Genomic DNA, 14849 nt, shown 5'->3' with positions numbered 1-14849 from the left:
TAAAGTCTGTCAAAGTTGTGATAAGGAAGCCAGTTCTGTAGGATGCAGAGACAAGTCCTGTAAAATGTACAGAGTCCAGACTCAAAGTATAGGGACAAACACCATAACCAGTTTAGTGTCAGGCCCAGTACTTTAGTTTGTACAGTATCAAGATCGCTTCTGTAGAATGTGCAGTAAAGAATTGAAACGCATACAGAGACCGGCTCCCAAGAATATATGGTCTAGAGACCGGCTCCCAAGAATATATGGTCTAGAGACTGGTCCTTCATAATGTACATTAGAGGTACCAGGCGTGATGAAAGTGCATTATAAGGGTTGTTCCTGGTAGCAACCCTTTAGGCTATGCAATATGAGAACTAGTATGGATACCAGCCCCATGGCACGTGTAGTGTAGCGGTCAGGCCCACAGAATGTACAGTCTTGTGTACAGCCATGTCGACTATATAGTATGGAGACCAGGCCTGCAGTGTTTACATTGTAGAGTCCAACCCCAATGAGCAGGTTGTGCACCTTTCTTGTAGATGTACAATGTGGTGACATGACCTGTAAAGTGTACAGTGTATGAACGACTGTTGTATTAATGTAGCATAGAGACCAGCTCCACAGAATGAACAGTAAAATGTACATTAAAGTGATCACCCATGGTGTGACCTATATAGAGACCTATCTTGCAGGATGTACAGTATAGAAACCAGTCCTTATAGAACATACAATCTAGAGACCAGTCCAATATGTACTGTATAGACTATTCCCTAATATACACAGTACAATTTGCAGTTTGTAAAATATAGCATTTTTATAGTGTAATATTTAACTTGATCCTGCAGATTGGATAGTATAGAGATCACTCGAGTGTAGGATTATATATGTTGGGCCAATGCTATTGTGCATGTTAGTAGCAGAGACAGCCCTTTTATACAAGAGAAGACTCGCCCTGTAAAATGTAAAATACTGGGAACAAAGCCACAGTAGGTCACATTATGTCATGCTCACAGACTGAGGTGCTGATTCACATTATGTACTTGATTATACTGTATGCTAGATCACATTGTACACCTAACCTCATCTTGCTCTAAACCATATTGTGTACTGGATTACATTGAATATTGGGTCTTTATTCAATTATATATATAAGTATTATCACATGAGTACTGGAGCATGTTGGTTGTTGGATCACTTTGGGCACTGAATTACACTGAGTACTTGTCTATATCTGGAACTGGATAATATTGAGTACTTTGTCATTATTGGATCACATCCTGCGGTGCTTCAAGGAACCGATCAAAGATTCAACATTTGTGATATTTATGATGTACAGATAAATGTGATATATGTTCTGCTAAAATGTGCAAGGAACGTTTCATAAAACTAGGTTCAATACACCATAATCCACCAGAAATTGGTCAGAGGCTGTATGTGTTTGTCATTTCGAGGCGCATTTTAAAGGCAAGCAATTACTATTTTTGCACACACAAGTTTTGCAAAGGATTGTAATGCATATAGTCTGCAAAAGACTCTACAGTGCGCTATAATGATCGCAAAAATGCAGCATTCAATGAAAGCGCGGCAACAATCACCATGACAGCACTTTGTGTATGAAGAGGTTCGTATAATGCTTTGCCCTGTCTTGCAGAAACATCTCAAAAGCGCTAACGATCGACAGATTATTTCTCAACTGATGCGATTCTTGTTATGTAGCAAAATGCGGCCGCAAATTTGCAAACGGCAAATGATATGAATGATCAGTTAACCTGTTTTGGGTGGTGTAGGTTGAGTGCTAAGCAGCTGCTTAAAGCATTGAACTTGCGCATAACAGCCCAGTGCAGCTATTTCCACAGCAATTTTCCTTGGACAATGGAGTGTACCAGCCACATTTTGACAACCAGGCGCAAAAGGCTTTAATTAATGAAGTGAGCCACCATATACTGCATGGAGGGCCGCTCCTCCTCAGAGAAACCTGGCGCAGCAGGCCTGGAAATAAATCGTGGAGCTTGTAAATGCTGCTTCCAGAACCCAACGAACCTGGCAAGATGTTAGGAAGAAGATGGGAGATCTCAAGAAATCGGCTAAGGTAAGTCAATAATATTAATATGCACCTGCAAGAAAGTCAACCCTGGCAAACTTCTCATTCTTGTTGCCGCTCTGTTGAAACTGGTTTGAGGCAATTCACCAGTGCAGCACTGCCAAGAGACACAAGGGCAATGAATGGGGATTTTTATATCTAAGTTATGAAGTGCTTATGCAAATATCTGTACGCAACATTTCCAAAAGGGGATAGAGCCAATGACTGTTTGGAAGTGACTCTAGCAGGGTGATACGCATTCGGTGAATACATCTCGTACGCCACAGAAACTGTGCAACTGCATGTGCAACTAACTGTCAGTGCCCTGGGTACATTCAACCTATCAATACTGTTCTTCTCCTTGCAGGACAAGATGGCCTTCAATCAGCGAGAACAGTGCTGCATTGGACTCAGCCAATTCGTGCCCCTACCCTATGCAAGAACGACACTTTGGAACTAATAAGCAGGGAGAGTATAGAGGGAATGGGGGACGGCAAAGCTGCAAGCTTCCAACGAGTTCATGGCTAGTATGATAATATTTTTGTTGTATCATTTTGATCTGTTAAATAACTGTCGATCAGGCACATGCTGACCTAAGTAAGAGTGCAGATAATACCGTGGAGTGACGCATTATCTTCTCTTTTCACAGAAATGGAAAAACAGAGTGTAGCAGTATCTGCAAGAAAGGCCACAATCACAGCACTTTTTATAGCACAATCACTTTATCAACCATCAGGTTCAGCTGCACACTTCAAAGAACATAGATAGGGAGATTTAGGAGGAGCCTCAAGGGTAAGTCACAGCCCACGGAGCAAGAGGGCCTGTTGATCATCGACTGAAGAAAAAAAACAGCACGGTTACTGAAGCAGTATCGGAATATCTGCACGTTAACCACAACGGATCCGCTGAAAAGCAGAACACTCCTGTCTGAGCAAATCATCGGCTGGGATCATTTACGTGCGGGATACATTGGTGCAAAATCCTGAAAGGATTGTTGAGGAGCACGCTACCTAGATCTGTGCAGTTACAGATGAATGGTTGGTTACGCTGGAGTTTTCCATCGAGTGTGTGGAAACTCCAATGGGCCTGCAGTGGTAACCCCTCAGTGCAGATCAAAGGCACATTTGGGACATTTCTCATAAATGTTCATACTACCACGATAAGAGATTTAAGGCTCAGCCCTTAAAGGTGCTCTTTTGACACCCTCAGATAATTTGGAGATTGGATGCAGGCAGTCGTAAAGAATTTGCGGATTTTACAGATGCCTGAATTCGATTCTCACATGAGTGGATGTTGAGAGAATGCATATTGCCAGGCGAAAGAGATGATCGGGTCTTACATTAATCCAAGCTGTCAAGATTTCCAACGTAACAATAGGTATGTAAGAATAAGCAATACGATCGGTCGCAAACATGAGTGAAACTACTGGAGTCCGTGCCACATAGAGGTTTCATGCCACTACTATTCCAACAGCCTGACTATGGAACTCACCATCAGCCTATACAATCATTCCCTTCGAGAGGGAATCAATGAGGAGAAGACGAGGTAGGCCTGTTCTACCCCCAACAAACTCCAGACACAAAGTACAATCTTCACTATATACATAATGGCTGGAATAAAAACACTGGATTTAATTTGTACATTCTGCTGTGTGTTTATTTGTCTTTGATTAAAGTTAAATCTGATTGAGGATTCTGGATGGGCATGGATGATATTTGAGGAATTGTACTGGTGAGTATAACTGCAGCTGGTTTGGGATGCTTCACTAATATATTTGGATGGCAATTTTATTACATGGAACAACACTGAAAGACATCTTGAATTTGTATCTATGGACCAGCTTTCCTGCTGCCCTGCTGGTTCAACAACCACATCTCTGAGTTCCGTATTGCTATGTCTTTGACATTCTATTCTTCTTCCAATGCAGAGCGGAGAAAGAAATTTGCATTTACATCGCTCCTCTCACATGTCCCCAATTGTTTAATTCCGAATAAATTATTTCGCAAATGGACTCGCTGTTGTTTTATAACCAAATGCGGCTGCTAAATTTGCATACGGCAAGATCGCACAAGCGCCAAATGAAAGTCATGACCACCTGATCTGCTCTTGGTGTGGTGGGTTGGAATTAATATTGGCTGAGAAACCTGGAGAACTCCATGCTTTTCTTTGAACAGGTCCTTTGCATCCAGCAGAAAAGTCAGTACTCCACTGAAGTGGCAAATTAGGTGATGTGAACTGAGTGGTGTTTAGAGATATGATTTTCCAATTCAGAAAACCAATTGTTATCATATGAGCCAAGCTGACAAATCAAAGTCATGTAGAATTTTCTAATAATTCATGAGAAATTATAAGATATCACTTGATCACTTAAGACATTTGGAACACCACTTTAAGATCCCTGAAGTTAGTATTTTCTGTAAGTATCCTGGGTTATGGCTGGGCTTTTATTGTACTCATGACTCTGCTTCTGTAGATATTGGTGCATATATGTCATGGTCCTTGGCTGCAGAGAGTTCTCTTGGTCTCCCAGAAGCCACTCATTGACTCCTCCTTTCACTTCAAGTAAAGATGTCACAGGTGATTGCCTTAAAGTGAAGTCATGTCGAGAGTTCTTGGGGAGCCAAGTATTCACCTGCGTTTCTTGGTGTTGGAGTTGCACACCAGCTGGACTCTGATAGAATAACAATCCCCTTTTCATTGGTCATAATGCACAGCAACATTATGTACAAGAGCCCAAACATGGGTGCTACTGCTGACTCTTGAATTCTGGAAATCCAATAGATGCATTAAATTCTGATGCCTTGTTGTATTGCTGGCGTTGATCCATAGTCAAAGTAATGAAGGGGCCGACTGTTAAATCCTGCAAATGTCACGGTCTGGCCAAATGAAGCAGGCTTGCCCTTCAGATATCCCCAGGCCTTGAATGGAAGGATCAAAACACAAAGTTTGATGACCTTAGACACCTATTGATTATAGAACATTGATACTTACCCGATTCCAAAAGTGGTAATTGAGGAGATGGTACCATGATGTATCTCAGCTTACCCTCGACAAGTATACCACTGTTCCACAATTATTTCCAGGTCATTGTTCCCAGGCTCATGACCCTATATGATTTTCTTCTTGTGGGATATCTTGCATCCCTGATCTGTCCTCCTCAGCTAAATTAAAGTCAGACGATGTACTGATTGCAATATATGTGCTGACCTAACCAGCTGCAGTTGTACCTCTGTTGTGTAGCAACTTAGAGTGAAACAGGAGAGCACACTTTAGGTGTGAAATGGGTGCCTCAAAAATGGTGTGTGGGATTTAAGAACCAACCATGTGGACTTTAACCAGGTTTACTCACAAATTCAGTGCGGTAACATCGAGTAGCCATCTCAGCTACAAAAGCTACAAAAGAATGGCTGTGTGTTGTATCATCACACTCCTCAAATGATCAATGTTAACATATTACTGGGAGAAGATGATAACAGCGATACCATCAGTCATTTCCAGACTTATTATGAAAAAAACAATATTGCATCAAATGTACTGAGTTGTAATGTCCATTTTGCTTCTTCTTCTAGGGTGAACCTGGAAAACAAGGAGCTCCTGGATCTGCTGGTGACCGAGGACCCCCTGGCCCAGTCGGCCCATCTGGTCTTACTGGTCCTTCTGGTGAACCTGGACGTGAGGTTTGTCAATCTTTTATACCACAATTCAATCATTATATTTTGTGTGTCATTTTCCAATTCTGACTGCTCTGTGTTCCTCCCACAGGGCAACCCTGGCGCTGATGGTCCTCCTGGCCGTGATGGTTCAACCGGTCCAAAGGTATGGTGAATCATTTGTACTTCAACACTGGAGAGGATTAGTAACTTCCAAAAATGTAAATGCTCAAAAAAAAAAAAAAAAAAAAAAAGTTAGACTGAAGCAGAAATAATAATGTGTACAAAAGAAGCTCCCTGTATCCCATTGATCTCACCGATTCCTAATTTCAGAAATGTAACCACACGTGGACCTCTGGGAGGTTAGAGCTAAATTGCATTCACAGCCTGAATAGAACAGAATTGTCTTTGGTCTGTGGTGATGCAACAGTTGATGATTATATCGATGAAAACCTCTCAAAATGTAAGAGTTGGCTAACTAGGAAGTTGGTTTAAGCATAGGGTATTATGGAGATAGGAAAAGCACCTGGGATTAAAATGTCTATTAAGCCTTTTATGTAAAGGCTAAAGATGAAAATGGATTACAAATAACCTGTTTCCAGGTTGTCATTTCTAAATGATTCGATATAATGCTCTGAGAATGTCTGAAACTCATGTTATTGGGCACAGAAGTGAAGTCTCTGCATTTCCTCAGAGTGATAACAATTTGAATCTCCAGGGACAAAGATAAACTAATATATTGCACCACCTCAATTCAAATGCTTAAACACCTAATGTGTTAAGCTAACATCATTTGGATCTTTGTTCCTACCAACCAAAGGACAGCATTTGCCTGCAGAATTCCTGCTATTGGAATGAACATGTAAATATAGATGTGCAGATCTATACGGTTAGGTGCTGCCAATAAAGTCTATAAGAGAAAAATTATGAGAAATAATTAAAAACTGTCCAAACAGACAACTAATAATCTACTATAACAGTAGGAGCAATACAAAAACATTAGATTAAAGATAATAAATAGATTTATTGATAAATTAAATCTTCTACAATCATCATCATATTTTCTGACTTGCATACATATTCAAATTGTTTTGCTCCGCTGTACTGAATTGAATTGTGATATTATCTGTTGAGGTCACTTATAAATATGTCTTGAGTAATGTCAGTGCCAAAGTGAGGAAGCAAATCACGTAGACTGTGTCTTTGTGCCCAGGCACAGGGAAAAGGACATGCATACAATTAGTGCCAGTCTGAAAGGGCTGGGCATTTAGCCAGTTAGTGCCAGTCACAAAGAGAGAGTTGGTCATGTTCCAGTTATTACCAGCAACATATGGGGGGGATGAGCGGGCACCTAGTTTATTCCAGCCACAGACTAATGGGCAGATACCCAGTGATTGACAGAGAGGTGGGTGTGTGCCCAGTTAATACCAGTCACAGACAGATAAGTGTGTACCCACTTATTACCAGTCAGTGAGAGTGTTTGGGATGTGAGAGTCCTGGTTGTGTACCTGTTGGTACTTGTCCCAGAAGAGTGGGGTTGTACCTGTTAGTACTAGTCTCAGAAGGATGGGCGAGTGCCAGCTGCTACCAGTACCAGGGGGATTGGCATATGTCCTTTTATTATTATTCATGTAGGCAGATGGGCATGCATCCAGTTATTACCAGAAATAGAGAGTTGGACTCACACCCATTCATTAATAGTTGCAGTATTTACCCATGACAAGTACCCATTTATTAATGTCAGTCAATGAGTGGTATTCCATGTGCTCCAAGCATTGACACTGGCATTATGTTTTCTATACACCGAGGCCACTCATTTTTTAACCATCCCCCTGCCAGTCTCCCACATGCCACCAAAATAACAGCCATGGCGACTGGTCCATGGACTTGTGTTATCAAGCTGTGACTATGACTCTTAGTCAAGATTGGTGGTGTGTATTACTGAATAATTGGTCAAAGTATAACTAGTAGTATTTTGTATGAATTAAATCTGAATGAAATTTATATGGAAACCTTTTTTGAATCTTCAAGATAGATTAATATGTTTGTGTGACAAACATCCAGTAAACACACAGGGTCAGGAATTGAAAGGAACCATGTGGACTTGTGTACTTTTCTGCCATTTACCATCTCTAGCTAATTCAATTCCCCTCTACCTTCCCTCCATCAACTACCCTGGATTTTTCTCTGCTTCAAGTACTTATACAGACCCATTCCCCATTCCATTAACCGTCTTCATGAGGTAGTGAAATCTTATTAATCCACTCAGGAGGATTTGACTTTAAAATGTTCCCCTGTTGATTGGTGACCATTGTGTGTTCCTCCCTAACAGGGCGAGCGAGGTCAGACTGGTGTTGCTGGTGCCCCTGGTGCGTCTGGTGCCCCTGGCGCTCCAGGCCCTGTTGGTCCAACTGGCAAACAAGGAAACAGAGGCGAATCTGTAAGTAGCTGGCTTTCAGAACATCTATACTATTTAACTCGGAGAAGTTGTTAATTAATACCGATTAAAAATTGTTGCACAGATCACACTTTTAAACACTGAATCATTAAACTGTTTACATTGCTAGCATTCTTTATATTGACCATTTATTCTGATTATATTTGATTACAAATTAATAATAAAATGATGTTCCTTTGCTTTAGGGTGCTCAAGGTCCAATGGGTCCTTCTGGCCCTGCTGGCGCCCGTGGAATGCCTGTGAGTAATCTTTGTCATTTACTGTGTTGTATATGATGGGTCTGTTCATTCAATCGGGTTGAATGAGGTAAGAACTCGGTTCTAAAGTTTAGTTTTAATAGGAGAAAGCAGTCTATATTGCATGAGGAGATAATGCTTGTCGGAGTGGAGAAATAATGTCTTATTTCATCGCTTCTTGCTTTAGTATTAGCACAAAATGGACTTGTAGGGCCGAGATGGCCTGTTTCCGTGCTGTAATTGTTATATGGTTATATGGTTAAAATCACCTCGGGGAAAGACATTCTGTGAAGATGAAAAACATCTTTTCACAACTGAGGTCCCAGGCCTATGCTAGCGAGGGTACCTCACTTACTTTTAGCTCACATCTATGCGATCGTATTGAAGTTTATGATCAACTGTGTCCTTGAACACAAACCCATTGAAAGGAATAAGCCTTTTGAAGAACATTTGTACGGGATACCGAGTTGGATGATCAGCCATGATCATATTGAATGGCGGTACAGGCTCGAAGGGCCGAATGGCCTACTCCTGTACCTAATTTCTATGTTTCTATTTGAATATAATATTTTTAGGCTTTGGTTAAAATAATGCTCAAGTCAATGTCACTAAAACGCGTAAAGATCACAGTGTTGTGTTAACATTTCAGGAATGTTTAACTTTGTATAATTATGATAATTTTAGCTGAAATACAAGCCTCATTGCAGCATTGGGACTTGATGACTATTTTAATCTCTTAAACGTAATCTCTTCTTCAGGGTCCTCAAGGTCCCCGTGGTGATAAGGGTGAAGCTGGCGAAGCAGGTGAAAGAGGACAGAAAGGTCACAGAGGCTTCACTGGTCTGCAAGGTCTACCTGGACCTCCCGTGAGTATATTTTAAACAGACAATACAATTCAATCAAATAGACTGTAAATCTATTGGAACCAAATTGCCTTCATTTTGTTGGAGGAAAGACCTCAAATCCCTTCACATTCAGTGATTTACTCTGAACTGTTACCACTGCAAGTCAATGAAATTAAACAACCTCTTCGCACTCAGCAAAATCCCACAAACACTAAATGAAACCAATAAGCACAATATTGGCTTTTGGAGATAGTCGTTAGGACACAAGGAACACTTTCTCGATTCCAATAGTGCCACAGGATTTGCTTGTATCTTCAGGGGTAGGATTTTAAAGGGGCAGGAATTCATTGTTGGTATCACCAACTTAGCTTTCACAACAGCATTTAAAAAATATCCAACTGATGTAAGAAATTGAGTCCACCAGACACATAATTGGTAAAGCCAGCATGAAACTGGAGCCAAGAGCCAGGTGTCGAGGGCTATGGTGAGAAGGCAGGAGAATGGGATTGAGAGGGAGACTTAGATCAGCCATGATTGAATGGCGGACCAGACTTGATGGGCCGAATGGCCTAATTCTGCTCCTATAACTTAAGAACATGAGGGGGGGTAATCTTCACCCACAGGGATGGAAGAGGCAAAATTAAATAATATTAAGAAACAGATTATTAATATAATGTAATATCTTAAGCAAACGTTTAGCGTAGTTTATTGGTGGGTTCTAACCTGCTTGAAATGGCCTGCAACTTCGTAGAGAGGAGTGCCCCCCTGTAACCCCCCCCCCCCCCCTCTTCTCCAAAGTTGTAAGGAGCACAGGAGTAGTTTCTATTTACTCGGCTGAAGAAATTGATGGCTCCTGTGGCCATGGAATCATTGTACTCTAAACTCCAACTCAACAGTATAGTTGACCGACACAAGTTCAAATCTTGTCACATTGACCATGAAATCACCTTATTGTTAAATAAATATTCTGATTCACTAATAACCTTCAGGGAGGAAAATCTACCATTCTGAAGTGACCCCACACCCACAGCAGTCTAATTACAGCTCATTCCATTATTTCATATTTATTGCAAAGCTGTAACATTTATGCTCTTTCTTTCTTTTCAGGGCCCTGGTGGTGATCAAGGTGCTGTTGGTGCTGCTGGTCCCTCTGGTCCTAGAGTGAGTATTAATCTTCACTTTTGCATTGCAATTGAATGCAGAAAATACACCTCCAGAGCAGAAATGATGGGTAAAGACTGGAGGAGATGCAATACCACAACGTGGATACTTAATAACTGTGGAGCCGGAAGTTCATAATTTTCTCTCTCCCTCCTTTCTTAATTAGTTGTGCAGCGTGGGTCACTTTCCAATCTAATGGGGCCATTCAGATTCCAGGGAATTTTAGATCCTCATTATCACTACAGCATTTTTCTCAGCTCTAAGATGCATTGGTCTGATCCACTTGATTTCTCCAGTACTTTCCCTCTACTAAGATTGATTTTATGCTTGGATCTTTCCAGCCAAGAAATCCTAGTATATTCTTCATGCCTTCTAATGTGAGGATAAGGCAAACTATTTAATATCTCAATCAATTATGAATCACTACAATAATTTTGTTGTCCCTTTTCCCAAAAGAATCTCATACTCTGAGATTAGTAATTTCATTTCACAAGACAAAATCTAAAATGGCCGATTCCCTAATTGGATCCAGGAGATGTTCCTCCAGGAAACTGTACTGAATGGATTCATACAAACAATCCTTCTTATTACCTTTGTCCATATGATTTGCTAAGTTTAAGATTAAAGGCCTATACAATTATTGTATTTCTGCAGGCTCCTGCCATTTATTAATTATCAGTGTCTCTGTGTGGCTAGTGTTGGTTACCTTGTAAGCTGCTCAAAAACAGTTTCTTGTCCCATCTTATCTCCCAATTCTTCACATATTGATTGTGATTCCAACCCTTCCAAGGCACGATCATTCCCTTTCACTGTTGTTCAGGCCATTCGTTATGTATCAGTGCTAACTAACACCCTCGCTGGTTTCCCGATTTTGTCCAACCTTTTAAAATGTCAAATGCACTGGTATAGTTAGTTCCCACATCTTAGTCACCATACACATTGCCTTGTTTTTATCTCGTTCAACAAAATCTCGACCCCCGTACGATCTCTCACCTACTTGCCAAATTGCTATTTTGTTTCCTGGCCTCAATCTCTCTATATAAATGTTTAACTTTCTACTCCCCACTATACACGGTATATATATATTGGTTGGTATATATCACTCACATTTAAAAAAAATTTTTAAACCTAGTTCTTTGCTTGGCCAGGAGCTGAGAGCCAGCCCAGTTTAAGGGGTTCATCTATAGCTCTGTCTTAGCTTGGGTTAGAGTGTCTCATGAATCGGAACCTTTGTCTCCCACACACTCAGTGTTGACCCTTTTAGTTATGTGCTTGGCAAAGGAAATAATCTAGACATTATTATTCACGTGCTTCAGTGTCGACTCCAGCTCCTCAAACTCTCAGCTCAAGTTATTTATATGATCGGCCCCTACTTGAGAAATGGATTCTCCTCTCACTGTGAGGAGAGAGCCTGAAGCCTTTCAAGCAGTTGCTGTCTCTATTATTTCTATGGGTGAGTTTCATGATGGAGATGGTTTCTAACTATATTGGTTGCCTCCTATTACAGGGTCCCCCTGGTCCTGTTGGACCTTCTGGCAAGGATGGTTCAAATGGTATGCCTGGTCCCATCGGTCCACCTGGCCCACGTGGTCGTTCTGGTGAAAGTGGCCCATCTGTGAGTATCATGCCATCTTCTACACACTCTCCACATTTGATGTCCTCGACTCTAGTTTCTGTAGTTTCTCTAGTAATAGCATTTGCAAGTTTATAATGTAAAAAAAGTCAATTACAAAGTAGCAACGCTATAAATAATCCTAAATATAACCAACACTCGTCCTTCTTAGTTTTGAAATCAAGACTTCTCCCACTGATTCTTTCTCTATCTCTGCATGAATCTCGGGGTGATTGTGCGACAGGTTTTAATGCTGCAGTGGATGTTCCCCAACAGGGTCCTCCTGGTAATTCTGGTCCACCTGGTCCTCCTGGTCCACCAGGCCCTGGGATTGATATGTCTGCATTTGCTGGTCTGTCACAACCCGAGAAAGCCCCTGATCCACTTCGGTACTTCCGGGCTGACCAGGCTGCTCCTCTCCTTCGCCAACATGACGCAGAAGTTGATGCCACTCTGAAATCCCTCAACAACCAGATTGAAAATATCCGTAGCCCAGAAGGAAGCAAGAAGAACCCAGCGCGTACCTGCCGAGACCTGCAACTTTGTCACTCAGACTGGAAGAGCGGTAAGTGGACACGAGTAATAAGGTGGCTTAATGTCCATGTTCAAAATAGATTCATCGCCTTCTGTCATATTTAATATTCAGTTCCAGCTCAAATCTCGTCTTTGAATAGTTTACTGGTTTCAGCAAATTAGTGCTCCTTGCATCTCAAAAGTTGTTTCTCTTCTCATTGTTAGTCTCTGGTCCTTCTGTGCACCAGCTTCATAACAAATGTTTAGCTTTGTTTCCGTTGTCTGCTTTCAAATTTTAATTGATGCAAATTTCCACTATGTATGAACATTTGAACAAAGTTCTGCGTTTATGTGAATTAAAATATCCAGCATGGACAGGTGTGACATCTGCATGAGAATCAGTGAGGCCGTTTTATAGATCACAGCAGATCCACTCTGATTTTATTGGTGCATTTGTCCTATTACAGGTGATTACTGGGTCGATCCTAACCAGGGCTGCACTCTTGATGCCATCAAAGTCTTCTGTAACATGGAGACTGGCGAGACCTGCGTCTACCCCAACCCAGCTAGTATTCCACGCAAGAACTGGTGGACAAGCAAGGGCAAGAAGCATGTATGGTTCGGTGAGACAATGAACGGTGGTTTCCATGTAAGTGCCTTAAGAAATCGTTGATAAGACATTAAGAATACGAGTCACCTTTAGCTTTAGTAACTCACCCTCACGTGAGGAAAAAAAAAAATCCTGTCCACTTGCAGTTTCAGCAAGTGTACAACAATAAGTTTACCGCAAACCTTAACGATAATAGTCTAATTGTCCCAAACCACATCTCTCTTTGGCCACCTCAAATGCAACTACCTTTCTTACTGTCATTATTTAGTCTGTGCTAAAGTCACCCACTGGTTCAGTTAATTTACTGGGTGAGTATTTTAATAGATTCAACCAATAAGCGACAGGTACAATCCGGAAATATGTGAATGCACCCAATCTCAGTGTCAGTTTCAGCACTGAGGTAACCTTATACCTTTTGATTAGCAAGGGGGGAAAAAGTACTTGAAGCTCATCTTATTCAAATCTATCTGAACTTAAACTCTAATCTTTAGTTCAGGTCCTATTTAATCAAAAGACTTGCTGAACTCCATTCATAGTTCCAAGGAGATCTGTCTGCAACTCTAGATTTTCTCAGATTCTCTAGTACGAGCTGCAGATTTTCAAACATATCTCTCTAATAAATATCTGGTGGATTTTGCTTTTCAAACCTATGCAGACTCTTCATTCTTGTTAATGTAAGAGAAGCCGTTATTTCTCCCTCTCTACATGCAGAGATGCCGGGGTCAACTGCAGTACCATTTATGCTTCAGTTTCTGAAACAGCTTGCAAATAAGACTGGATTCAATCTAAATCCTTGCCGATCTGTATTGTTTAGGCTTTTTTTTTTTTTTTTTTAATTGACAAATATTTTTGCAAATCTTCAGAGTTCTGAGCCTTCCTTTCCCTTCTCTTATAGTTCAGCTATGGTGATGGCAGCCTAACAGCCAATACTGCCGCCATCCAGATGACTTTCTTGCGTTTGCTATCTACCGAAGCGTCCCAGAACATCACCTATCACTGCAAGAACAGCATTGCCTATATGGACAGAGCTACAGGCAACCTGAAAAAGGCTCTCTTATTGCAAGGTTCCAATGACATCGAAATCAGAGCCGAAGGAAACAGCAGGTTCACTTACACGGTCCTGGAGGATGGCTGCACGGTATGTTGTTTTAAAATAATTTATACCTAATTAAAGAGAAAATTAAAGTAGATCTATCACACATGAATGACACCATGGGGTTTCAGTGGGATGTGGTATGGAACTTCGAGCGTAACATATCCAGAATAAACTAATTGACAAGCCAATTAACTTGAGAAAGAAAATGGCAGCCTCATCTTGGGGAAGAGAAGCAATCTTGCGGTTACACTTACCATACTGGGGGAATCTTGTACCTCTTGAACAAGTTGCAAGATGGATTGTAGCAATAAAACTACAAGTTTATTTTTAAAGCGATAAGATTGGGATTGGCTCAGTTTAATTTAAATTCGAAATAATCGAAATTTTAAATTTCGTTGTACATGGTTCATGTTACAATGACAATAAAGAAACTATTCTAAAGAAACTATTCTAGTTGCGTATCCTGCTAAATAGCAAAGGATATAGCAAGGTAAACCAGAAAAAAACATGAGGAAAGGAATAGTTGTTAAGTAATGTTTGAAAAAGAATTTTCAAAATGTTGTGTTCACGTTAAACATCAATACAGGACAGATTTACTGTCACTTG

The 14849-nt window shown here is 40.8% G+C and overlaps 1 protein-coding gene across 3 annotated transcripts in view; it reads left to right on the top strand.

Annotated features, from left to right (window-relative positions):
- The window catches only part of col2a1a (collagen, type II, alpha 1a), a 76964-nt gene that overhangs the window by 61559 nt on the left and 556 nt on the right, over nt 1–14849 (top strand). For all 3 annotated transcript variants that reach the window (XM_055664617.1, XM_055664616.1, XM_055664618.1), the window contains 10 exons: nt 5632–5739; nt 5825–5878; nt 8045–8152; nt 8356–8409; nt 9165–9272; nt 10359–10412; nt 11920–12027; nt 12301–12589; nt 13005–13186; nt 14043–14285. In XM_055664617.1, the coding sequence (XP_055520592.1) occupies nt 5632–5739; nt 5825–5878; nt 8045–8152; nt 8356–8409; nt 9165–9272; nt 10359–10412; nt 11920–12027; nt 12301–12589; nt 13005–13186; nt 14043–14285 (1308 nt within the window). The remainder of the gene's footprint in view (nt 1–5631; nt 5740–5824; nt 5879–8044; nt 8153–8355; nt 8410–9164; nt 9273–10358; nt 10413–11919; nt 12028–12300; nt 12590–13004; nt 13187–14042; nt 14286–14849) is intronic.

The sequence above is a fragment of the Leucoraja erinacea genome, chromosome 40 (genome assembly GCF_028641065.1).
Source record: "Leucoraja erinacea ecotype New England chromosome 40, Leri_hhj_1, whole genome shotgun sequence".
In the NCBI taxonomy this organism is placed as follows: Eukaryota; Metazoa; Chordata; class Chondrichthyes; order Rajiformes; family Rajidae; genus Leucoraja; species Leucoraja erinaceus.
This window is presented reverse-complemented; position numbering and strand designations above follow the sequence as displayed.